The sequence below is a fragment of the Gobius niger genome (assembly GCF_951799975.1).
Source record: "Gobius niger genome assembly, chromosome: 16".
Classification (NCBI taxonomy): domain Eukaryota; kingdom Metazoa; phylum Chordata; class Actinopteri; order Gobiiformes; family Gobiidae; genus Gobius; species Gobius niger.
In genome coordinates this window covers 10536654-10563019 of record NC_136867.1, presented here as the reverse complement: position 1 = coordinate 10563019, position 26366 = coordinate 10536654, and the positions used below count along the sequence as shown (strand labels likewise).

At 45.9% G+C, this 26366-nt stretch overlaps 1 protein-coding gene across 1 annotated transcript; it reads left to right on the top strand.

Annotated features, from left to right (window-relative positions):
* Window positions 1–1917: 1917 nt before the first annotated feature.
* Window positions 1918–10842, top strand: rnf144aa (ring finger protein 144aa). Its single transcript, XM_079574184.1, has 8 exons — window positions 1918–2426; window positions 5804–5958; window positions 6459–6563; window positions 7398–7458; window positions 7539–7752; window positions 7879–8026; window positions 8172–8261; window positions 8868–10842. Exons 2-8 carry the CDS (start codon window positions 5824–5826, stop codon window positions 8997–8999), a joined length of 885 nt encoding a protein of 294 aa, XP_079430310.1. The 5' UTR covers window positions 1918–2426; window positions 5804–5823; the 3' UTR covers window positions 9000–10842.
* The last annotated feature ends 15524 nt before the right edge of the window (window positions 10843–26366 follow it).

The following is a 26366-nucleotide window of genomic DNA, read 5'->3' as shown; positions in this document are numbered from 1 at the left end:
TGGGTCAGTGATCCAGGGCCGGGCAGCCTTTGCCAGGGACACGCTCTGATCCCTAAACCATTGATCTGTCCTAATCAACTGTGGAGCAGGAAGAATCCGGAGGAATCCAGAGGAAAGGCACCTTGGGACTGTTCAGACAATCATTGGAGCGTCCATCAATTTCCCCCTGACAGGAGCGGCTCAGAGTACATCTAAGAGGAGAGCGCCTCGCAGACATGTGTGAGGGAGCTGATAGTGGGATGTAGGACAAAGGGTCTCATGGGTCAAGGAGTTCATTAGTGTTGTGAGGAAACCATCGCTAACAAGAACAAACTAGTCCTGGGCGATAGAGGGGATGCACATTACATCGCACAGAGGAGTCTGGAGTTAATTGAGGAATATCTGTCATAATACCTGCAGCATAGAGTTGGGACAGTAGATTATAGACCAATAATTCTGGCCAATCAATGGATAGCAATCATTTACTATCCAATCCTTTACTGACAACTGTTGTACTTTCACAGTACCACTGCTCTGTTCTGAACAGCTCCTTCCACGGGAACTGAGTTCTACAGGTTCATGATGTTTACAGAGTCTTCTGGCTATGTTCCTATGTAGCCTACTGCCATCACATCTGATGTATGACTATGCTATGTTGCCTAAATGTATGTGTTATGTACAGCACAATATATAAAATAAAATAAAATAAAATAAAAACATATTCAACACATTATTCATTATGTGTTCACACGGCACGGTAGTACAGCGGTTACGGCTTAATGGACGGGTTCAATTCCCACCTGGGACGGGGCCTTTCTGTCTGGATGTTTTCCCCATGTCTGTGTAGGTTTCCTCCGGGTACTCTGGTTTCCCCTACCACTAAAACAGGAACCAGGATGAATGAGAGTGCGCATGGGGGACGACGGATGGAAATTAGCCCCAGGCCACAATCTGGTGTGGCTTGTTCATTAACATGCACTGTCCCTACCGAATAAACCAATAAACTAAACTAAACAAGTCGATATTTTGATCGAGGGCGATTTCTGATTGGACAGTGATCTGTTATGGTGAAAACATGCTACAAATGTAAGTTGTTTTTTTGAGCAGAAATGCATGAGGAAGGTTAGCAAAAAAACATGCATTTCATTCATTCATTAATTGAGAATGTTCCATACAGATAGGACTAGGCATCATAAGGCCCCACTCTCCCCTGTCAGTCTGCTCACTGTCCACGTGCACTCTGTCTGTCGTACAGATTTCCCTGGTCTTTGAGTAACAGGATATGCCTCTGAATATGCCTCGAGCCATTCGGCTTCTTTCACGCAATCTCTCCTTCTAAATCAGCTGAGCGTCTCTGAAGGCTGGACTTGTGTGGCATTCTACTGGCCCCTAGTGGTTAACTGGAATATTAAGGACGGCTGGCGGTTACTTTAACACAGATCATAAGGGAATAAACCAATCGGTCAAATTAAACCACGTGATAAATGAAAGTCGTCATTGCCCGAATGTGACGCCACATTTTTATTTTATTTTTTTTACTTATTAATGTAGGCCTATTAAGAAAATATGAGAGAAAAAACGTAATTTATCATCCAGGCGAATCTTTTAGAATCAGAATAGTATTTATTGCCAGTAAATATCGGTAAAGAGCTCTATAGCTAGGCATATTAATAAAAAAGAAAAAGAGAGAGAAAAGGTGAGCGTTACACAAACTACGTCGTACTTACTAAAGCTTTGTGTGTAATAACTTGGTACAGTGGTTGAGTCTTTGTATAAACAAACATGTGCATGTGTTCACCAGTGTCTCGTACAGCGCAGTAAACCCAGTGAGTCGCATGAATAACATGTATTAATCAGTTTGGGCTGGAGTCGTGCGGGGAAAGGAAAGCGCATGGAAAGAGTGACGGGCCGCTGCAGTGCGCGCGCTGTCCACTGGGCGGCGGTGTCGGGCAGTAAACAGAGCAGGGCCGCTTCGCTGGAAAAATGGCGTCTCTCCAATGATCAGCAGCTGATTTCCTCCGCACGGCAGCGCACGTCGATGAAACAAACACGACGCCCACTGAGCTGTCTGCGCTCCCACTACAGCGTGCCTCCGTGGAAATGATGTAGCAAAGTGAAGAACAGTTATGCACCTCGTGTCACGGCGGTCAGCAGAGCCCCGCTCCTGCTGTCGGGCGGAACAGTAGTGTCGCAGCAGCGCAAGCCTATGGCGCTCCCCTGCGATCTGGTTTTGTTTTCGATGTGTATGCTTTTCCATGGCGCCGGAGACGACCGAAGAAGCAGGCCGCTCACTCCTCCTACTCCGTGGTTTGAGAGACTGAACATGGGCATCTCTCCCCGCCGCTCCTCCGCCATCTGACTGCTGCCGTGTCCGCCCTTTAATCCATCCAGAAGCTCATCAGTCGTGCTCCCTGCGACGACAACCGGAACGGCGTGGACTATAGCAGGTAGGATCTCTCCCTGTCAATGCTATGCGATCATATATCAACAGATTAACAGTGAGGTGTGTTTTTGTCTGTGAGTGCGCACTGTGGGAGACATGTCAGAGCTTGTTATTCATCCCCAGCGCAGCCTGGTTCATGTAGCCTTTGCAGTGAGTGGGAGAGCGGCTAAATCACATCACGTTGTGGATGTGCGTGTTTTTTGCTCGGTCTCCCTGAGAAGACACCACCCCGGGCCTGTGTCTTCATCCTCCTGCAGGTGTGTTGAGTACAGCATCCCTCACTGGTTCTGTTCAAGCATCTCATAGAGGTTAGATGGTTAGGGTGAGACAGTAGCTTAGTGTTTGGGGGAGAGATATAGTCGAAGCTAGTGTTTTGGTCAGACAGACAGTGAAGCTGTGTTTGGGTGCCAGGGGCGTGCCCAGGGTTTTTTTTTTCCACAGGGGTGGCCTGGTTGTGAGTCCCAAGATGAAGTGAGGTGGTCCCTGTTAGGCGGTGAGAGAGTGATGGGGGGTGACTGCATTCAGAATTTGAATAATCAGCAGAGGAAGAACACAATTATCCTCTTAAAAAAACAAAACAATATCCTGTCCTGGTAGGGTTTACTAACACTTAAGTTTAGACCTTTACTTCATCCTGAAGTGCATGGGATTTACATTCGACGAGCAGATGCACTTCATTAGACGGGACAGCTCAGGGTGGAAGAGAGTGAAAGAGAGTGAAGAGTGGGGAGAGACATTCAGCAAACTGTTGAACCCACAAAGTAACTTGCAACAATGGGCACCAGCAGTTCATCTTTCAGTGTTCTCTCAAATACACATGTTTTAAATGTTTACCATGAACTGAACTGCAATTGTTTGTTTATTGGGTCGGGACAGTGCATGTTAATGAACATACATGGGTCTCATGCATGTAAACAAGCCACACCGGATTGTAGCCTTGAGCTAATTTCCATCCGTCGTCCCCCATGCGCACTCACAAACACTCACATTCATCCTGGCCTATTGTACATGTTTTTAGTGGTAGGGGAAACCGGAGTACCCGGAGGAAACCTACACAGACACGGGGAGAACATGCAAACTCCACACAGAAAGGCCCCGTCCCTGGTGGGAATCGAACCCGGGACCTTCTAGCTGTGAAGCACGAGCACTAACCGCTGTGCTACCGTGCCGCCAATTACATGAGTAACAAGAAAATGTGAAACACAAAGGTGCAAGAGATGCTTTTCCCAATTTGCCTTCGTTGCTCAGTCGTTTTGGACAAAGCAGTTATATTTTTAGGGAATAGCAACTGAACTGGATTTTCCTTGTGTTTTGAAAGTTAAAAGCAACAAAAAAAGTGAACCGATCCTGTCTTTCCCTCATGCCCCTATGTGGTTCCTCTGACTCACTTCTCACTCACTTCTTTTGTCTTTTTTCCATTTCTGCTTTTGGATCAGCTTCTCCCCGTCACTTTCCTCCAAGTGCTGCTGTGAACCCGTCCCGTTTGCCATAGAAGAATTGGCTGTAACACACAGTATTTTTTTTTGTTATTTATGAGCAGCTCTGTCCTCAGCTGCCAGCAATGCAACTTACAACTGCCAAGGATTTTGCTCTTCATCAATCTTCCCAGCTCTACAGAGAATGCTCGGTCGGTCGCGTTATTGTGTAACTCAAAAGGAAAAAAGAAGCACGATGGGGCTGCTATCCCGAGCTACCCGCTCATCATCGATTTAACCTGAACTATCTGTGTTCTCATGTGAGCGTGGCTGCAGCAGGGCTCGGAGTGGGGTTTGAGGACTCTCTTTTAGGTCTTGGACTTGAACATGGCCACTTGTGAGTCAGCCTTACATTGGTGCTGACTGCTCCCTGCTCTGGCAGCGTTTTCTTTGGCCTGTTATTTTTGTGTCTTGTGTTCATGTGGGAGGACTGTGGCACACTGTAAATGTTCCACTGTGCAGCAGAAGCCCCCTCCCTCCAACCGCCGTCCCATCAGCGTTGCATAACCATCACTACAGAGCGCGTGTGACGGCTCACCGAACTGGGGCTGGGATCTCTCCTTTGGCAGAGCAATTGTTTTCGAATTTCCTCCTATTTAAAAAAATGTGCTCCGTAACATCAGTGCAGCCGAGAGGGGAATTTGGAGACCACTTTGAGGACCAAGAGGAGATCGAAGGACTCGACACTGAGCTTAGTCGGGGGGGGGGGAATAAAAGTATATAGAAACAATGCACATGAACAGTTTTAGAAAACTATTGAATTGCAATTGGGTTTGGAACTTGGGACAGTGCATCTTAATGAACACACACGGGCCTCACCTGGCCTGGGACTCCAACCTGGGACTCACAGTTAGGCAAAAGTGGTAACTGCTGCTCCGCCGTGCCATCCCCTCCCTCCCCGCTCAAGTTAGTAAAGTGTATAAAGGTCAGGGTCTACAGACCATTACAGGGTCTACAGGGTTTGCAGGCCCCATGTTATTTGATTGTTTGAGAATGTTATGCAGAATGAGGACATTGCTGCTAATTGAGTTGTTTCTGTTGATAAAGAAGTTTGTGTATTTATTGAGGGACAGGCTGTTCTGAGGTTTTTTAATATGTGTCATGGAGTTCTGCTCCTGCACGGCTCATGTGGCTGTTCATGTCTTTGTTCGTTGCTGTCATAAACAAAGGGGGCTAAAGTGAGACTCTTCTCGCCCGTCAACAGGGAAGAGACGCAATTTCATATGCTTTTCTTGTAATGAAGCTAAAGAGACACTGGAAGCTTCCGCACATAGAATAATGGGCATTTGATTGGAGCCCATGTTCTACTAGAGCTGGTCAATTAAATGAAACTTAATCAAAATCGCAATCTTAATTTTGGTCAATCGTAACAATCGTCACTAAACTTAACAATCATCAGGTTTACAGCATTTCTTTGGCAGAAACAGCCCTACGTTCTACTATCCCTCCACCTACATTCAGCCCAGCTTTGTCTGCAGCTATTGCCCGTCACATCAGCCTTATAACGCTGTGTGACATCATGTGAACTCCCTGCCAGCGGCCGCAAACCAAAACAGACCGTTGCCACCAAGAGCGAAGGCTGTCAGAGCCTACTGCAGGAGTGACCTGAACAGAGGCGCTGATAAACGAAGTTTGAGACCTAACGACCTTCTTTGGCCGATAGCTCAGCTCCAAGTGCTGGTGCTGTCGTGAACGTCTTTACTCAGCTGAGTGGTGGAGGGGGCAACAGTGAGACAGCCTAAAATAACCCCACAGTGAAGTCCAGTCAACAACAGACACACTCACAATATGCACTCTGAGCCAGCAGCAGTTCAACCATATTCCACCAGTGTTTTCACATGCTATGAAATGGTGAAAACAAAAGCGAATGAAACGTGAGTAAACCTGTTCTCTTGTGTTTGCCAAGGCAGCTCTGTAGCGGTGAAGATGACCACAGCACGGTATCGGCCCACCTGGGAGCTGGCTGCGGACCCTCTGGTCTCCTGTAAGCTGTGCCTTGGGGAGTTCCCTTTGGAGCAGATGACCACCATTTCCCAGTGCCAATGTGTCTTCTGTACACTGGTGAGCCGCTCTCTCACAGTATTAAAGACTGTCTCTCTGAAATCGAAATAATATCGTGTGAAAATAAAGTTTCTCATGGTTTTGTGATGATAATCTTGATTCTTGTAATTTCTTGTGTTAAGGGAAAAAAACTCTCTGAACTTTTTTAGTGAAACTATGTTGTTTAGGGCTTAGGACTAATGATTCAACAATACTAATGCGCTGTATATCACAGCATTGGCACTTCCAGTTCCTCTCAAGGCCACTTTTTCCCCCACAGATCTTTATCTTATCTTTATCTGAGAGGACAGGACAGTTTGAAAGGGAGGAAAGAGCAGCAGATACATTCAGGAGTTGATCACTCATCGCTGTTGCTATCTTAGTACACTTTTCACTGATTTGGGTAATACTGAATAATGATTCCAGCCTCTAGAGTCCTCCCAGGGAAGAGCTGAAAGATGAGTGTACAATGGGACAGATGTCCAGTAGGTTCTTACACACTGTGCTGTTGTTTTCCTCAGTGCCTGAAGCAGTATGTGGAACTCCTGATTAAAGAAGGTCTTGAAACTGCAATTAGCTGTCCTGACTCTGCCTGCCCCAAAAGAGGACATCTGTTGGAGAATGAGGTAATGCCAGAGCAACCTGAAGGCCGGATCACATGTACACTGCTTGTGTGTGGAAGAGTGAGAGCTACATGGCAGTGGACCGCTGCGCACAGTGCTATAATTGAGCACAGCTTTATTGATTACAGCCTCATACACAGTAGTTGACCTACGCTGACTGTTGCCAAGTGTCTGTGGGATGGTCATTGCACTCAGTTAAAAATTGATAAAAGTCAAACACAACAATAAATGTGTCGCGTTTATGTGAGCCAGAGCTTTAGGAGGCAGCGTGCAGACTCCAATCTGATAAACTGTGCTCCTAAGTGAAATTATAGCCTCAGAAGTGACTTTTTTTTCTCCTGAATTTTGAGGGAACCACCTCACTGTCCCCATAGACAAATCAGGGACTAAAGATGTATTTGTCCTCCTGGTCCAAGGTCCATGTCCCTGACCGTCCTCTAAAGCAGTGGTTCTCCATTGTAGCATGCGTGTGCTCTTTAGCGTCATTATTTGTTCTTAATTTGATTTATTCGATTTATTTTTTCATTTGTTTTATAAGAGTTACATAAGCTAATGTCCCCGTTTCCCCTGGTGTGACCTGGGTGGGGGTCACAAACCTCATTATTTGTTAAAATGGGGGTCGCAGCTCCAAAGGGTTGAGAACCACTGCTCTAAACACAGGCCTTGTGTCCAGCTCCAGCGTCTGAGCTCATCAGGCCTCCGCAGATGAAAGGCCTTTATAATCTCTGCTGGTGCTGTGTGCAAACATGACACACAGTACATTGTATTTCCTTGGTTTTGGTTGCTTCCACCTGCAATAACCTACATATTTTCCATGTTTTTTGTGGTCTGCTGCAGATTGAGTGCATGGTTGCCACAGAGATGATGCAGAGATATAAGAAGCTTCAGTTTGAAAGAGGTAAGGTGCTCAAGATGTTTTTGAAGATGTTTTGAATCCCAGCTGATGCTTGTGGCTCACGTTGGTTGTGCTGTGGTCAGAGGTGCTGTTGGACCCGTGCCGGACGTGGTGCCCCTCATCGTCGTGCCAGGCCGTGTGCCAGCTGCAGGAGGGCGACTCAGTGCCTCGGCCACAGCTTGTACAGTGTGCAGTCTGTGCCCTGGAGTTCTGCTCAGCCTGTAAGTCCAATTGGCACCCGGGCCAAGCCTGTCCAGAGAGCCTGCCCATCACCACCTTCCTCCCCGGGGAAAACAGGTACTGGCACGTTTGTCAACCAAGTGCTACGTCTTACAATCACAACAGATAAACATTTTTGTTTCGTTAGATTGACGTGTGGAGATTAACTCAAAACCTAACCAGTGGCGCTTTGTCTCATTGCAGCTCTTTATACAAGGCTGAGGAAGATGATGCACCTATTAAGCGCTGTCCCAAATGCAAAGTGTACATAGAGCGCGATGAAGGCTGTGCCCAGATGATGTGCAAGAACTGCAAACATGCTTTCTGCTGGTACTGCCTGGAATCCCTCGATGTGAGAAACCATTTTTTTTTCACAAGACCTGTTCACCATCTCCTCTGCTGCTGGGGGACAGATACTTTAGTCTTTTGATCAGATTATCGTCATTTCACACATGCTTGTATGCTGATGCTCGGGCTGTGTATGTTCTCTGTGACAGGACGACTTCCTCCTGATCCACTACGACAAAGGGCCCTGTCGAAACAAACTAGGCCACTCCCGCGCCTCAGTCATCTGGCACAGAACACAGGTGAGCTACGTGCATGCTCTCCACACACTGCACTCACCGCACGTAACTGTGTTGTGTCAACTCGTAATCGAGGGAGAGCAGCTGTCTGGTGGTGAACACTGTCAACATGTACTTGATTTCATTGTCTGGTAAAATGACACTTTTTTTAAACATTAAATAAGGTACAAGCAGACTCTGCACCAGTGCAATATGGAGGTTTCTGAAGACTGATATGTCTCCTTTCTTCTGTTGCCTGAATAAAAAAAATAATAAAAATCTTCCTTCAATTCATGTGACTATAATTTATAGACACTGAGAATCACTTTGTGTGTGGCGCCCTCCCCTGGTCACAATTCAAAACAAACAAACACAAATATAATGTAACTGTCCCACTTCCTCACTTCAGTAAAAACATGTCTTGTTTTTGTATAAACATTTTACACATTTATTCATTTAGTATATTTAATTAAGATGCAGCTGTTATAAATTGAGTGACTTATATGTGCTGAAAAAGATGCAGTATCTTATTGTGATCCACCACTATAACCCCTCTGTGACTGGTGTGTGGCTCAGAGCTCTGCAGACGTGTTGCGACCTCTGCTGGTGACCGTGTGTGTCTGTGTGCAGGTCGTGGGGATCTTCGCAGGTTTCGGCCTGCTGCTCCTGGTTGCCTCTCCGTTCCTGCTTCTGGCCACGCCCATCGTGCTGTGCTGCAAATGCAAGTGCAGTAAGGGGGACGATGACCCGCTGCCGACCTAACACCTGCAGCTCACACCAGGCTTCGCTGTCTTTTTCCCTCCCTTTGTTTTCCTCCACCAGCTTCCTGCGCTTGTTTTTAGGCCGTGCCGTCAGGAGCCAGGCCTCTCAGGAGAGGGGCGGGCTGTGTCCGGAGCTTGTCTGGGACCTCCGGTGCAGGGGTGTAACCGTCTGGATCAGGGCATGTCCAGTGGCCCATGTGACACCGTGTGGACAACAGCAGATCTTATGGATCACGTGAAGCGAGAATTGTGTTCAAGATTTTTTTACTTTCTGGCTGTTTTTTTTCTTTCATATGCAACAGAAGCTTTTCTCGACCGCCGCACTTCGATGTAGCTCTAAGACTGCGTCCGTAGCATTTGAGTCGCTCCACACGTCTGGTGTGAGCTCATCAGCACAGAAAATGTTCTTCTCCTGGTGGTGGCGCTCTTGTCGATGTACAGCACGTACCTTCATGATGTCAGTGGACAGCAGTGCTTCTACGAAGTACTTTTTAAATACCTGTAGTTAAAGGAATTCTTTTTACTCTGGCGTGTTGGAGGGTGTGGTGTTTTCATCCCCAGTATGTGAGTGTTGTGTTTGAACACACTGCTTTACTTTGAGACACACATGATCTCCAGCTGTTGGACTGACAGAAAACGTTGCATCTGAGTGTTTTCAAAGAATACGTCATCGTCATGCATTCTGTCTGCGCCCAAAAATTAAAAAAAGAGAACTCAGCTATGGGTCAGTCTTTAGATGGGAATTTTGTTATTTTTATTATTATTTTTTGTATGTTTTAAAGGTTAAAGGATCCTACGCAACTTTCTCCTTTTTCGTAAACCAGAACTGAATCCATACAAAAAATAAAGCAAACTTGAATCTTAATCTAACCAAGACGACATCAGCCCTTTCTTTACACCACAGCAGTGTTCAGTTTGCACTGTGATTCTGTTGGAATGCAGTAAAAATGTCTATGAAGTGCATTAATGTGGACGCAGCCTCACAGATGTCCCAGTTCACACCTGCAGGATTATCCAAATAGAAAAAAAAAAAAAAAAGAGTAGCCTTAAAATGAGACTAGCCAAAACCTGGCAATTCCCTTCTGGGTTCAGAAGTTTAAAGTCAATGCAGCTGATCCCAGGGAAGGCCTGTGGCGCATGTGCACTCCTTTGTACTATAAGCCCTTTATATTCCAATGATAGAATGATGTCCGTCATACGCCACTGTTAATAGCCATACTGTCATGTCTTTATTTTCGTTTGAGTTGCGGTTTGTGTCCGAACAATATTACGTCTGCCTAAAATGACATCCCACACAAAAGCTTCAGCTGCAAACTTGAACAGGGAGCCCCCCCATAGGCTCTGAACCCGAGGGAATGCTCTGCTTCAGTTCCCTGGCAAACGCCGCTCAGTTCATCATTGGTTCCTTTGTAGCTGAGCGAACAGGCTCGACTATGAGTGCTACACGACTGAGAGTGATTAACAGTGAAGCCTGTGCGATCCCTTTGTGGGCCCCTATGTGCGGTTTCTCAATATGTGTGTGTCTGATGTGTTATTAGACATCATGGTCAGGCAGTTTTTTATGCCACATCGAAGGGGTTGGAACAGTGTACAGACAATGCTCTTTCATTTTGCTTCTACTGCCACTTGACATCAAATCTTCTGATATGCAACCGTGACCACAGAGCAGGGCCGACCGGGGGAAGGGCCGCACAGCTCGGACTCTCACTAAGGGCTGCAGCACAACTTTTCATTTCCCTGCACTCTTTGCTCCCTCTCAGAGCCTGCGTCAATATCGCTATATAAAACCTGTTGTACACTTGTTTGTAAAATGGCAGTTTTGTTCATTATACACATTCAACCTGTGGAAGTGTCGGTGTGTTTTGTCGTGGTGATCGTCAGGGGTCTTGAACGTCCTGGAGATGTCGTGGCATTTCTACAATAGTTTACCCATAAATAACTTGATTTCCACAGAATAATCACATGAAGCCCACAATTTAATTAATCTGTTCCCACACATTAAGACAAAGGGGCTATTACTTGTGATAGTGGGGGTCTTGGACAGTAATTTTGGGGGTATGGACTGAAAACTATGGAAACCACTGGTCCTTGGTCATTCTTTTGTTGGTTTCCTTTATGAATCGACCAGTGCTTTACAGGTGGCCGCAGTCTCGCCCGCTTAGTGGCTGTAAAAGCATTGTCTTTAGTTTTAAAAGGGCGTCCTTACAAACGCTGACCCTCCGTCGCTTTAATGATGCCCACAGTACATTTGATGACCGCAAGAGGGAGCAAGCGCGCTTTAAAAGATTCCCAACCTGTTCCCCCTGAGGCCCCCCCGCACTGCGCGCGCTGTCGTCATACCGCGCCCCCACAGTCCAAAACAGAGACCAATGTGTCCAGCCAAAACAAAATATTGTAGATAAGTACTTCTTTCAAACAAATGGACTGAAATTGCCGTGTTTTATATTCATTCATTCATTAAATAATTGACTTTGCTCAATAATGTGACCTCTGCTCCAACTGGACATCTTACATCTACATCTTATCCAAGCACAAAAGTAACCAGTACTTTTGCAAATAATGAGTAATGCATTTTAATTTAAATATATACATAGGCCTCCATATTTTTATCATGTAGAGCTCCTGATAAACTACTGATGGAATTCTATAGGAAACGTATTTGTAAAAGAACCTGTTGTTTTCAGTAAAATCACTGGTTGTATTTTGGAAACTTTGGTGCATAAAGGGTAAACTGATGATATTATTGTGGCACAAATCTTCTTTGTGTTGAGTTTACGCTGTAGTCTTTAAAGTGTTTATGAGACACACAAATCTGCACCTGGTTTTGGCACCGCTTCAGTGTGATCGATATCACTGACTCAGGCCCACAGTCTTCTGTTACGATTACTACACTTCTGTCCCCACTTCTCTTCACTATGACTTGAATATGTGGCTCATCCGTTTTATTCCCACAGCTCTACTCTTTTCTTTTTTCATAATGTGTATATTGTACATTTTTAATGAAAATGTTAGTTTTCTGACAGTCTAATCAAGCCAAAATTTATTCACACTCAGTTGGCAGCAACGTTGCCCATCTTGATTTGGCCAATATTTGATATGCAGTATGCACATGCTCAGATCCTTTTGTACATGTGCTGAAGACAAACAACCATTTCATTTGTGTCATTTTCTTCATTATTTACCACTTTCTACAGCACAGTATTTGTAAGGCATACTTGATTATTATATACAGTGTTTTAGCTAATAAACCCAAGTAAACAGAGCAGAACACTTTAAACTGATAAAGGGTCACCTGCTTTTCAGATTTGATTCATTTAAGTTAGAGATATAATATTCTTTTATGATTCTGTCATTATTTTAACTGGTTTCTCTGGTTAAGAGAAATATTTGATGAGTTTGTAGTTTGCGTAAAAGGTTTGAGAAACACTGCTCTGTACTACAGTGGTTCCCAATGTTTGGGGGCCACAGGGAGGGGGGGTCTTAAAGGTACTCCAGGGGGGCCTCCAAAACTACAAAACAAGTGCATTTTGCTGTATGAAATGCTGTAGATATGTATGTATTCGGGTAAATCAATATTTCCTTCAAACATGCAGTTTCATGGGGTAAAACATTGCAAACTTTTTGGAGTAGAGTCAATTACTTGAATCAATATGGGGGCCACGGCTCTCCGGGCTTTGGGACTGTCTGCTATAGAATCACCAGAAGACAAAACCTCTGGGGATGTTGTACAAACCCAGCTTTATCACTGCTAGATAAAGTCTGAACCAGCACCAAAAAAAAATGGATAGAACTGCTCGAGCACCTACTCACTAAGAACAGTGATAGAAGTACTAACACAGAGTTAGCGAGAAGAACAGAACAGACTGTCCATGAGCAGCTGGTGATGGCGCAGTGTGGCTCCGGACACTGTGCTCTCCGAATCCCCAACACTTCTAATGAAGCTTTCATGTGACAGAGGATCACATGACTCTTTATTTTAGTCTGTGCAGATGTTAGCCTTCAGACACAGAGGTATTTTTAACCAGTGAGACAGATGCCAGGCTCTCGCAACACCCACACAAACAACACCACAACTTTACGAAGTACCAGAACTGCTGCTATCAGGAAGATGTGCATAGGGCTATAACATTTTGATTTTGTACAAAAGAACTGCATTGGGATCTAACCTAAGCCGTAAAAGGCTGGCACTGAGAAAGGATACCACTGATTTACAGGACAAAAGTGCCCCCTGACATGCCACACAGATTATGGAGAGACTATTGCCCCAAAATTAATTCCAAAGCAATCTCCCTATTCTTGTCAGGTCTTCTTCTTGTGTATAAGGTCGAGCTTGAAAGACTTGGAGACAAAGTTCCACAAATGGCCAAATGTCAATTATTAGTTTGAAGTGTGCATTTTTGATGAAGCCAGTTGGTGTGAAAGGTTTGGGGGCATTTGCGGGGAGCGGGGGGGGATCGAAGGGCTGCGCCTCCAAATGTAAATGAAACAAAAGGCGGGAGTTCACATGACAGCTTTGGAAGGGCAGGGCTGCAGCCGTCACATTCTTCCGAGCAGAAGCGCAGAGCACCAAACATTGGCACATGGCGCAGCGCTCAGAGGCAGCGCGAGCAAAATAACTTCTGTTCCAGGGAACAACAGAGCAGGAACAAACACGGGCCCGCAACTTTTTTGCTCCTTATTATTCTGTGATTTCGTAATCAAGAGAATGGGTTCTGATCTACAAACCATAGACAGCTGGTTCATTTCCACTGCCGAGCCTTGTGGGAGATGTAGTTTCTTCTCTCAACGACATATGCAAATCCCAACTGTCCCTCCCCTCTCGCTCCATAATTGCCGACTTTTCAGTAACAGAAGGAGGCCCATTTGTGAGCGCGCACTGCCGTCAGGGTCCGGCCTTCTTTCAGACAATAAATAAAAGATGGCGAGTTGTTGTTGGAGCAGTGCGGCAGAAGGTGCGCACCGACCGCCAGGACCGCGCTCTCTCCTTTTCGCGCGCGGCTCAAACGCACTGCATTGTGGGGCCGCGGACTGCGCTGCCTGGGCCTCCCTCTGGTGACATGTAAAAAGCCGGCCCCCATCTGGCCAACAGATTTGAGTGCAGCCCTGGAAGCCTTGGCGGACCGAGACAGGTGGACGAGCGCGGTGCCAGTCTGCTCCCCGAACGCCACGCGCAAACTTCACACTAACAAGCTGCGGCGCTGACAAGGAATGCATGTCTTTTCTATATCGACACGCATCGAATCTAGAGTTATTAGGAAGCGGTGCCTGATACGGCTCCTTGTTGGGGGCAGAAGTGCTGAAGACGTATTAGGATGTTTTAAATGAAAGAGAACACCATACTTGGGAATATGGTGCGTGATCAGAGGCCAGGACAAACTATCTATCTTAAAAAACTGTAGCATAATGGCCCAAATCAATATGCGAGGAAGGTGCCTCTCTTTGGTCCTCATGGCGTGGAGCTGACATGGCTGTAATACCACCCCCAGATGGCCAGGGGCAATTACAAAGACACTTGGTAAACAGGATTCCTATGTAGCTTTGGGCCTCGTTTAAACTGCTCCCGAGAGTTTTTCTTTTTCCTAAAATTATTATGGCCCATGTGACAACTCTGGGGTACGTGTCATATTGTTAACCGCACTGGTTCTTGTATATCTATATTTGAGGAACAGGCTTCACAGGAGGAGATTGAGCAGCCATGTTAATTTCACAGACCACTTGGGATCAGTACTGTGAATGGGGCTGAATGGAACACCAGTTATCTCTCCTGTCCTATATCTACGCTTCAAATGCTCCGCTTTAGAAGCTTTCCAGAGAACACAGTTGAATAGTTTATCCCCCAATCAATCAATCATAGAATGCAGGCAGTTTCTTAGTGGAGTAAAAGTGGTTTGACTTCATCCGGTCAATTTGATGGGAATGAATCGGTCTGAATGGTGACACCTGTTGGTTGTCTGCCAGAACTGCAGCCGGAATACATCATGACAAAGGGATCTGAAAGAATCCACGTGAGGAGGGCAGTTTTCATGATGACCAAGTGACCGTTATTTGTACTTGACATGACTTTGGGGTTTTACAGGATGAGTGCACCCACTTCACTCACCCTCTGAGCTGCTTTAGCTTCTATAACATTAGTTTAATTTCTGTGGTAACGTTCAATGCTAAATGGAAATATGGATGTTACTTCGTTCAATACGAGTTCCCCATCAACTCTCATCTCCTCAACAAACCTCTCTGTTGTTTAAGCGCATAATCCGTTATGCAAGCAAAGGGCTCTTAGGGCAGTTCTTACCATCGGGCCCAGAGGTTCAAGACACTGCTCTGTAGTTAGACTAATGAGACGTGCCCAGTGCTGTCTGTGGAAGGCCGCGACTATAGGTGGAAGATTCTGCTCCAATGGCTGCACTGGTGACTTTGGGACAGGGCAGAATGTCCATGCTACAGAGTGAGACATTAAGTGCCAAAAGGTTCATTTGGTCTTCCATTAATAATATTTTACAATTTCCCACTTAACCAGTGTGCTTTTTCATATCTGACAGTTTTGACTGCTCCTTCATTGGTTTGGTTTTCTACATTTTCCTTTTTTTGATTGCACAATGAAAAAAAAAAGGGAAAAAAAGGAAAACGAAAAGTCATGGAATGGAGAAAACCAAGCCGTATTAAGTGTTAAGACGGAGTGAAAGGTTAACACGTACATGGTCACACTGCTGCACATCACCAGGGCTTTATAAAGTGTAGATAGCAAAGAAAAAAGTGAGCCGTCAGCAGGAAGTGAGCAATGGAAACGGTCAGGTGTGAAAAAACACTCTGGCATGATGAAAAAAAAAGAGATATATCTTTGTTTGACTGAGGGCTGACTGAATATTAGTTCATCCTTCCAGCCTTTGATTCTGTTCTGCTTCTCAATTCTTTATGGATCCGCAGCATTTCAAAGAGCTGCCTCCTCCTGCAGGCGGAGCGTTGGCCAAGTGTGGGATGGGACTGCCCATCAGAGGGTGCTTGTATCGGCAGGGGGCTGCCTGTCTCCAATTCAGGTCAGCCTTGGCTCAGATGAGCCACGGCGCGCCCTGTGATGGCAGTACGCACGCTTGTTAGTGGAATTGATAATGCAGGCATACACCTGGGTCCTCTCAAGTTGGCATGGCACTTTCAAAAGGGGCAGACAGGAGCCAGGGCAGCCAGTTAGTGCATGCAGACGTGTGGAGCTGAGGAGAGAAGGCTGAGATGGAGAAAGGTCCTTTTGGCATGTGACAAAACAGAATATGTTTGAGGAAGCGACCTAGAACACTGTGGAATTCTGCACTAATACAGGGCATATGGCAAGGAATCACACAGAGCATAACAAGGATCAGTCCGCTCCTTCATGCCACTTCACTTATCCCTGCAAAGACATTTTTGTCCAAAGAAAACTTCACTGGCAATGATGTTTTGGTGGAGTTTGTGTCCAAACTAAAGTGTTTGTAGATGAGATACATCATACAGCTCCTCCGCACTGAGACGTTCAGGCGGATACGCCTCTGATACCTGCACTTTGTCCTATAGGCAGCTGTTTGGGTTCACCCATCAGAGTGTCTCCCCCAGTGTCACTCCAGCTTGTACTCTTTGCTCCACTCAGTCCTGTCAGCTGCAGCAGGGCCTGTGCCTTTCTCTCAGAACCTGCACTGCTGCACATGCTCAGATGCCTCATTTATGATAATCAGAGTATAATTCATTTATGGGGGCTACCTTTACCATGTGTTGACCCCAGGGCCATGTTGCCAGCTCACATCTGGCTGGTGCCGCTCCGTCGTGGATGGGATTGGCCCCTGGTGATAGGGCATCTGGGAGGCCAGATGAAGCAGGCCTTGATGAGTGCTTTGTCTATTATGGATATGGGGCTTTATGGAGACATTGACAGCTGCACATGGACTGCCTCCTCCAGCTCTCTCCAGAACACAAGTCACCCTCAAACACTGCAGCCTTTTCTGTCCCTCCAAACCAGCTCTACTTGTGGAACTCTGGTTATGTGCATGGGCACCTGTTCACGCCGGTGTAATGATATGTGGGGACTGGACGTTCCATTATCAGATATTTGAAACGTTTATGTGTTCTTTATGACAATGTAATCACAAATACACTTGATAAAATAAGCTGTGCATGCGTTGACCTGCTTAAATGTTGGTTATCTCGGCAGAGGTCATCAGACACCTGCCTATTCCTTTTGTAACCAGTGAAGCAAGTAACAATGTCCAAAATGCCACGAGAAACCTAACCCATGCCACTGTGTGTTGCATATGGGCGAGGCAGGTGCAGCGGTATCACTCCGAAGTGCAGTCTCACTGATGTTGAACCACGGACCGGGCCCTCGCTCGCTCACACCTCCCTCTTGCCCACCGATGGAGCAGGATTTAGGGATTTCATAATTTCCTGTTCTTTCTGAAAGGGGGTGGCAGCACCTGGTCCACACAGCTGTACTTCATTTAGAGAGCAATTTGAAAAGAGCGCGGGGGAGCGGAGAGGAGCGGAGCAGCCTTGTCATTACGGCTCCGGAATGGCCTCCGTTTGTTAGACACATGGCACAGAGTTAATACGCTTGAATGGGGAATAGGAGCTGTTGATGCTGTCACAAATTTCTCATAAGTGCTATGACATCTGAAAAAGCCACTCCAAGCGCAAGGGAGGGGCAAAGGAAAATTCTCCTTATCACAAGGAGACATTTTGTAGGTAATTGACAGCTGTATAAGCAAAGCATGTACTTTTGGCGGTCTTATGAATGCACAATCGTATGTCACATGCATCAAAAGTTTTGCTTTTTAAAGTATGGGGTTTAGACGAGGCCCTTGGATACAGTGATGCAGAGCTGGTTGTTGCTGCCCCCCCGCAGTTGATCCGATAGACGTGCACATGTGCAGAGAAAACTAGTGGGGAGGGATGAAAGGCAAGCGCTTTACTGCGGCATCACAGGCCCAAGCTGCATTTTGAATTCTGCCAATCTGTCCACAACAGTGAGACAACACACATATATAGGTCCAGGCGCACACCAGCCTACACTCACACGGAGGAGACAGTAGGAACCACAGAGTACCTCACAATTCAGCCACCGATGTGGGACAGCATATTGCATTTGATCAATGTGTCAATATTTTTGAAGAAGCAAACATGTTCAGTTAATCTCTGCGCTTTGAGGAACCACTCACTCACTCAAACACAAATAGCAAAGTACACCGATACACTGTTGACATTAACAGTATGCTCTGTTCTTTCTCATGGCGTAACTTCATAACTTTTCTCACTTCTTTGGTGTCGTTTGCCATAGTGTCCCAGTGGCTGTTTGGGCGCCTTTTCTTTCCATCACAGTTGCCTGGTGCTCCAGGATCCAATTGTTGTTGTTTTTTTTTTAGTTTCTGGTAGGTTTTCCCTACTGATGGACCTTTTTCAGTTCTAGAGTTAAACAAAACTATACTGTGCTTTAGACTTAACCAACTGACAATAATGTTCATATTGTATATACCTCTGCCGCTCTCACCTGTGGGCTGTGAGTGAGTCTGAGTCACACACGCTGTCCCCCCTGAGCCCTAGAGTCACATCAGTGTCCTTGGGCAGACTGGAGCAGAGTGGAGCTCGGAGTGAGGAGCTGTATGGAGTGCTCCTTGGCAGTGGTGCTGTTGGTTGAGGATGGAGCGGGCAGTGGGGAGGGGGCAGCCTGTGTTGGGCGGGCCGCTCCTCAGAGCAGATGCGAGCCCTCATGTCAGAGGCAGGCAGTGGCCCGGTGGAGAGCGGCGCGTGCTCATACCTCATTGAGCCGTCTCCTGGAGCAGATGGTGCGCTGCTGCGGGCGCTGCGCTCCCCGATAATTACTGCGCCCCTGCCACAGATGGAAATGTCAGTCAGCCTCACAGGTCCTGGTTCCTCCTGCCTCCGTCCGCGGCCCCTCTACCTCGCCGGCCCCTGCCAAAACTCACCATGTGTTCTGTGACTGCTGACTAGGCAGGCAACAAAAGACAAATCCGCCCACATAAATATTCATGCGGGATGTGAGGAGTGGTGGCAGAGCGGCTGGTGCACAGGGGCAGGTGCAGGCTGGTGCAGGCGTTTGGCTTCCTTCACTCTTTATCATGGTGGCACTTCTCAACACTTAGAGATGTTTGTGAGCAGCGAGACTAAGCATAGGTGTTCTCACTGTATCCATAGCTTTATACAGTGGTGGCATATTTAGGAGATTAGGATAACTGTGTTTGCAAAATGGATTCATTCTGGCAGATGCCAGGACTAACCCCCACTTATCTGTGATAAGGTGACCAGATGTCTCGGCTTGGCAAACGCAACACTCTCGGAGTTTTATTACTCTGTGCCAAAGCATCCCCCGAGAAATCTCTTCGTGAATTCACAGATAATCTACCTCTGCACAGAACAAGGCACTGGGCTTTTGCTTCTTTGTGTGTGTGTCCATGTCGGAGACATGTACTTGTGTGTGCTGCCTTACGGAGCTCACAAGATTAAACCAAAGTAAATACCTTTGTGCCGTAGAGGCGGTACAAGAAAGGAAACCATATAAAGTGAGTAGGGGCTTGGAAATATCTCTTTAACCCACAAATGTTCTAACACCGCCTCTCAGTGGGAAGGGAAACAGATCAAGCTCTGAAAGGAGCTTTAGCCATTTAACTCTCCATAGGTATGTCCTCATCTGTGTGTGAGCACATGTCTGTGTGAGAGTGAGTGAGACATTTGAGTTTCCACACTGTGTCCTCACAAGCAGCACATGCAGAGGAAGTATTATCCAGAGGTAGGATACTAACGGATTGCAGTGTAGGGAGTACCTGTGAGTTGTTCACTAAAACGAGCTATGCTGTCAGTCAGTCCTGCCACACGGTAAACACATAACACAAAGTGACAAATAGTGTGAGAGTTTTTGAGCTAGCTCAGGAAGAGGGCACTTAGGCATAACAGTCATGAGCGCTACATGCTCTGATTGTCAGCCTTTTAGCAACCCAATGGGAGAGCTGTTCTCAGCCAGCTTCATACGCTCTGATCTTTATTAAAAGTGCTCAAATGCGCCTCAAGATCAGGCTTTGTTGTGCACAGCTGTACAACAACAGCGCCATCACTATGTGCTTTCTTCTTTTTGTCTTGGCCCCGTTTCCATTCTGCCCATTATGCAAATGAGTTGGTTGAAATGAGTGAGGCAAGTGCAGAGGCCAGGTCTCCTTTCGGACCAAGAGAAATTAGCACTTAAAAGGCATTTTGTGCTCCAACAATGGTCCAGGTGCTGTGCCCTCGACCAGCGCCTGTGAGCTCGGTGCAGGCACAAAGTTGGTGTCACACCTGTTTGGGCCCGGAGCGACCCACGGCTCATCTCTGACTCATGCGCAGCAGGGGTTCAGCAGGATTACAATCAAATACACACACCATTCAATATCTATATGCCAGCTGTCAGCAGTGGGAGAAAAAAAAAACTGTATTTAATTTCTCACTTTCATTCGTATACCCAAGGTTTCTACACTCAATCCTTGCGTTTACTATTGAAAATTCTGTTACTGTTGGGTTGCTTCACATTGACCTCATTCAAAACATGAAAGTATGCACATAAAGTTGGGAGCCCTTGATGTGTAGAATGTGTTTGATAAAGAAGGGACTGTTACAAAGTGTTTCAGGAGTGCCTCAGTGGACTGGATCACCGAGCACATTGGGCTCACAACACTCTGAACATAGAAACTCTTCTCCTCGCGGTATTCGGTGTCACCGTATCTGCTCCGTGCTCTGGGCCACATGGAGGGGCGGGGGTGTGCCAGTCAAAGTAAGAGTTGGTGACCTTGTTAGCAGTTGGTTGGAGTTGGCCGGCTGGTGGAGCTGTCTGTGGGGAGGGACAGACAGATGCGCCTCTCCTCTCAGGGCACAACATCTCGCCTGGTGCGGCTCACAATCTGGCCCAGGCAGCTGGAGCCCTAATCATCGGTGGTCACCTGAGCGCCCGCCCCTCCCCCGCTCCTCTGACCTCCGGCACAGCACAACAAAGCGGCTGTGCTCACTGTTGGGGACAGGTACCTTTGTTTATGTGTGCGAGTCTGCTAGTTTTTGATTTTCTTTTTTAAACTGTATCAGAGGCACTTCTGGCTCTGACCATGAGACTCTACCCCCACAGGACACTGGACACACCCTGTGGAGTGGAGCCTGCAGTATCAATAACACTGACGGAATTTGTTGAGGCAAAATCAACCTCACTCATTTATGTTTACATCAAATCACTCGAATCACAACATTCTCAAAAAATGAGGCTAATACTACATAAATACAGAACCAGATCAAGTTTTCATGTGAATACTTGATGGCTCTCATAGGCCCCTGTAGTTCAACAGAAGGGGGAGCTAGTTAGCTTCATTTGGCCAAGCTGCAGTAGAACAGCTCCTGTTTTGAACAGCGTTGGAGTCATGTTCAACTCAGTGGAAATGTTCTTCACACATTATACATCCTTCATGGGAACTATAGTACTTATTTATTTATTTTGATTATTTAAATATACATTAATGATTAAAAAAATAACTTGTCAGGCTTCTCAAAGGGCTCCACTGTAATCATTATTCATTTGTCTATACAAACAGCCACCACTGCCTTGGGGCAGCCCCACTGGTGAACTGCTGCACTGGGATCTGCACTTAATCTGCACTGGCACAAATAATCCACTTTTATTGAATTGATTGTTTGTTTGTTTTTACCTTTTCTTACTATTAACAATATTTAGCTTTTTAGCTGCTTAAATTGGGGGTCATTTAAGAGAATAAAAAGTATTAGATTTGAACTGAAGACCAACAGAAACAAGGCGACCAAACTGCGCATCCAGCCAATTACCAACACCACTCTCTCTCACACTACATCCACACAGTGAACTGTCTTGCTCAAGGACACAGCAGGACCAGTAGGAGACAGGATTCAAAGCTCAGACCTTTGAATCCATGGATGAAGACTTGAGGTTATAGTCAAATCAGTAAGGTGCATGTTTAACCCCGACCAGCCCAACCACAATCCTGTCTCTAAATCAGGAATCTCCAACCAGCAGCTACAGTGACTTTCGTTATATTTTAGATTCCATATTATTTGTTCTGCTCAGAAGAAACTCCATCTGCAAAACTTTAGGTCAACATCATAGTATTAAGCGGAAACTAATTTTCTTTAGTTGATTTGAAAAATCCTTTTCTCTCCATCTTCTCTGTGTGGTGCACTGAGTGAGTCCCTGACATAGCTTTCTGTCACATTTGTTACATGAAAGCAGCTCACAGGATAATGATGTTGGAGACGCCTGCTTTAAATCTTACACAAAACTGTGACTACAAAATACTATCTCTTTCTTCGGTCACTCACAGTCAGACAAAGTTCATATAAAATCACTTTGTTTCAGTTATCTGTTTCATGACTTAAGAAAATATAAGTGTAGTTTTCGATGGAAAGACAAGAGTAATTTTGACCATATTTAAATGCATATGTACACACTCAAGAGGAGAGGATGTCAGAGGACCGAAGCCAAGCACCACAGCCCACAGTCGCTGCCAAACACAGCCTTCCAAACAGAAATAAAGTGCTTTTGGCTCCCTGCAGCCACCAGTGTGTGCTGTGCGTCCGCCAAGACTTTTTTTTTCCTAAAACAAAGTTAAAAACAGGACAAACTTGATGTAAACACTTGCTGAAAATAAATATGCACCATCTCTTGGACAGAGAAAGTGTGAATCAGACGATGGTGGTCAGTCATTTCTAAAGTTTGGATTGAATTTACCAGGGATTTAAAATGGGTCTTTGCTCGGGCCTTTTCTTCTTGAGAGTGGAGCAGGAAGCACAGCAGCAGTGGCTGGCACTTGGGACAATAAAATAACTGGGGAAAGGAACTTTTTATGGAGACTGAGCCATTTGGGTTAGGGTTTAAACGCACACATGAATCAAAAGATTTATAAATGGGATATTTATCAGTGTAAAAGATAACATTAACACACACATACATTTGAGTGCGTTTCTCTTCCCTCTCCAAGAGGTCCCATTTATATCAAAGCACTGAAGGGGACAGTCCTTGAGAGGACCGCTCTGAGCTCCGGAGAGACAATTCTGTCCTGCCTTTGTTATTGGAGCAGAGGATCAGAGTTGCTTTAGCGGTGCTGGCCTGTGCTCACAGCAGGAGTCTAATGGACAGTGTGTCCACAGCACACCTGCACAGCTCTCAGAGCGAGTGCTTGTGCTGGTGATGCAGGTGGGGCCTCAGCACAGCAGTGCGGGTGGCGTGAGATGGGTGTGAGCGCCTCTAATAAGACTGATGGATTTACATTCATTTCCTCTCACACCTGCCTCCTTTATGTGCTCTCTGATAGTGCAGGAGCGATGGCTGAGCTGGCCGGCCCGCCAGCCTCTCCATTATGAATAATGGGCAGAGCCACGTACACAGTCACACTGCAGACGCAAATGTACCTGAGAAACTGTGAGATCCAGAATGTGCACGCTGCCAATAAACGCAACAAAACAGAAAGGACAGGTGCAATCTCCTCTCACACAAACCCCACTGGTCCAACTGACACACTGTTCATCATTATCCAGCACACAGCACTGACACTGCACAAACACCACATTTCAGAATAGACTATTGACAGCTTTGAGAACCAGCAAAACAAGATAAAACAACTCTGAGGAGGATACTGGGAAGAAATCAAGAATTGCAACCTACATTTAAGGGCACAGAATTGCTAGTTTGAATTATATTTCAAATAACAAACGTTCAAATGAAAAGGAAAGAAAATTCGGCACACTGTAAATTTTGCAATTTGAATATTTAGTTGATTGCCTTGAATATCTAGTAGAGTACTGGATGGTAACTGATCTAAGAAACTGAAATGTCTCTGTGTAGATGATGTGAAGTGTTACTTGTGGAATGCCACAGGGCTCTGTTTTGTCATTGACCTTGTGTGTTGTTCATATAGCAATAGCTGTATTATTTATCAGATCTACTAAGTGAGTTATGATACTGTACTCTTCTGCAGAGAGAAATGGCTGTTTTTCTGTCATTAAATGCTATAGCTGCTGAGTTCATTTGGAGCCTGGTTCTACAGTTCTTGGATCATCAAATGCATACAGTTGTCATGGATTGAAAATGGAGTGAGAATCCAGGAAAAAGTAGCACATTCGCAGCCCACACGTATGCCTTGAGTAGACTTCATAAATGTATTCCCATCTGTGACTTGTGTTATTAAACTGTTACTCTTACTCCATCTATGTATGGGACAGCTCTGATATCTGTGACAGCGCTTCTGCCTCTCATATCTTCTCACCACAACCCCGGCATACCCCTGCACCTTGTCAAGTACATACTAAAGCAGTATTGCTCCTGTAACTGCTAGTGCATATCCTTGCTAATGTGCACACGTGTCAGCACAGGATTGTGAGACGTGGAGCAGTGTCTCTATCAGGACAGTGGATATCAGTAGGTGACAATTCTTTGGTCCTGGGACTTCTGACTGCAGGCTCTGGGCTCTCATTGCTGTACCCCGCACTGGGCGCATGTGCGTGGCAAAGGCAGCACCCAGGGGACACCTTTCTTCCTTTCATTGTTTCATCACCAAGACCTGCAGGCCTGAAATTTTCATAGCTCGCTGCAATACCATCCCACAATGTGTTTCATCAAATATGCAAAGGCCAGCTGAAGCCGAGGAGGTGGAGGCAGTATGTAACAGTACGCAATATTGTAGTGATGCAATAATAACTCCTGAGAACAAAAAAACATGTGAGGGTTAAATAAAAGAAGCATCCCAAGAGCTCACCAAGATCTCACCAAGATCTCCAAACTTTATAAAAGGCATGGATTATTAATGCTGGACATGCTGGGAGAGTTAAATCTCTCACACTTTGTTTTGCCCTGGTCAGCCGAACATGCCACCCCTGGGCTTAAGTCTGGGATGGTGCTACAGCCTCAGTTCAGCTGTGCGCTCTTGTCGGGGCTCGGCCCCCCCTGACATCCCATTAGCCCCACATTAGGAAACAGTAATCAGTGTGCCACAGGGACGCTGGGACGCACTGCTCCGATTTCACTTCCCCTCTAGCAGGAGAGCAGCCTCATTACCTCCCCACAGTCAAGTGACACACACAATCTAATCCAATTTTATCTGCTCTAGTCTTAACCTCAGCAGCAGTCCTACCTGCACGCGTAGTACTGCACACCTACATAGACACACTGCTCTCACCTTTGACTGATTGTAGAGAGCTGATAGTTTCCGCCGTGAGGGAGCTGATCGATTGGCAAACCTCTGCCCAGTTAAAAGTTGCATGAACTGAAGTTAGTTGAGAAATAAGAAGTTAGTTCCAGTCTCTTACTAAAATGTTTGTCCACTAGGCCTTGGCCTCTAGAGTGAAAGGGGATGAAAAGCCAACATAGACATCCGCTGTTAGAGCCAGGACCCAATCACACAACGCTGATGAAAGAACGGTCTCTGCCAGTGGAACACAGTACATGTAGACTACTGTATTCCACTGCCAGAGACCGTTCTTTCATTCATTCATTAGTCTATTGTAGTGCACAATGGAGTTCATTTAACAATACTCACATCCTCCTGACCTTTCACTGACCCCTGCCTCAAGTTTAAATCTGCTCTAACCTCGAGGCCACTGTCAGCTTCCTCTGTAGTTGTAGTGGTGCCAGTCCTGTACTGAAAGTATGAAGATATTCAGATTCAAAAGTGAGTGAGTGCAACCTTCAGCCTCCCCTCCCCACTCTTCATCCTTTCAACAGATTGCGTGTTCCACATTAAGCTTTGATTGGGTCATATGTTCAGCTCTCAGGTGCACCTTCTATCCATGAAATATTCACTGCATGAATTCTGGGAGATGTCCCAGTCTGTGTTTCATTCATTATGTACATCCAGACCCTATTGTTGACTCTATGAATTGGTATGGATAGGAGGATGTGTTCCAACTAGTGCTGACTTCACTGCATGCTCTAAGCATCTGTTTTGTAAGAAACTTTTTCCTAAATATCCCACTGTGTTGAAGTGTTATAAGAGCGAAAAAAGAAAAAAAAAGGCATCCTAAAAATGGAGTGTGTGAAACGTGCTAATATGTGACCGCACGTCAATGTACATGTGCCAATGTTTTTTCCACGACCTCCTCCTTTTTGCAATCTTCAAAGTGTCACATCTCGGGGAGCCTGTGGGAGGCCGGCCCACTCACTCTCAAATAAAGAAGGGCTGCTGACAGACAACATCGAATACTGATCTGTGCACACGGCTCTCACTTGAAAACTCTCAGCTCTTATTCTTTTGTATCTCTGTTGTCATGATACTTGCCGCTTCAGCCTTGTTTTTGTCATCATGTATTATATCATTATTTTACATAAAAGGTGTTGCATAGCTGCATTCCTGTTGAAGTGATAGAT

Coding starts and splice junctions, on each gene's coding strand:
- rnf144aa (XM_079574184.1), top strand. CDS start 5,824: ATGACCACAGCACGGTATCGGCCCACCTGGGAGCTGGCTGCGGACCCT. Junction 5,959..6,458: donor AATGTGTCTTCTGTACACTG/GTGAGCCGCTCT, acceptor TGTTTTCCTCAG/TGCCTGAAGCAGTATGTGGA. Junction 8,262..8,867: donor TCATCTGGCACAGAACACAG/GTGAGCTACGTG, acceptor GTCTGTGTGCAG/GTCGTGGGGATCTTCGCAGG.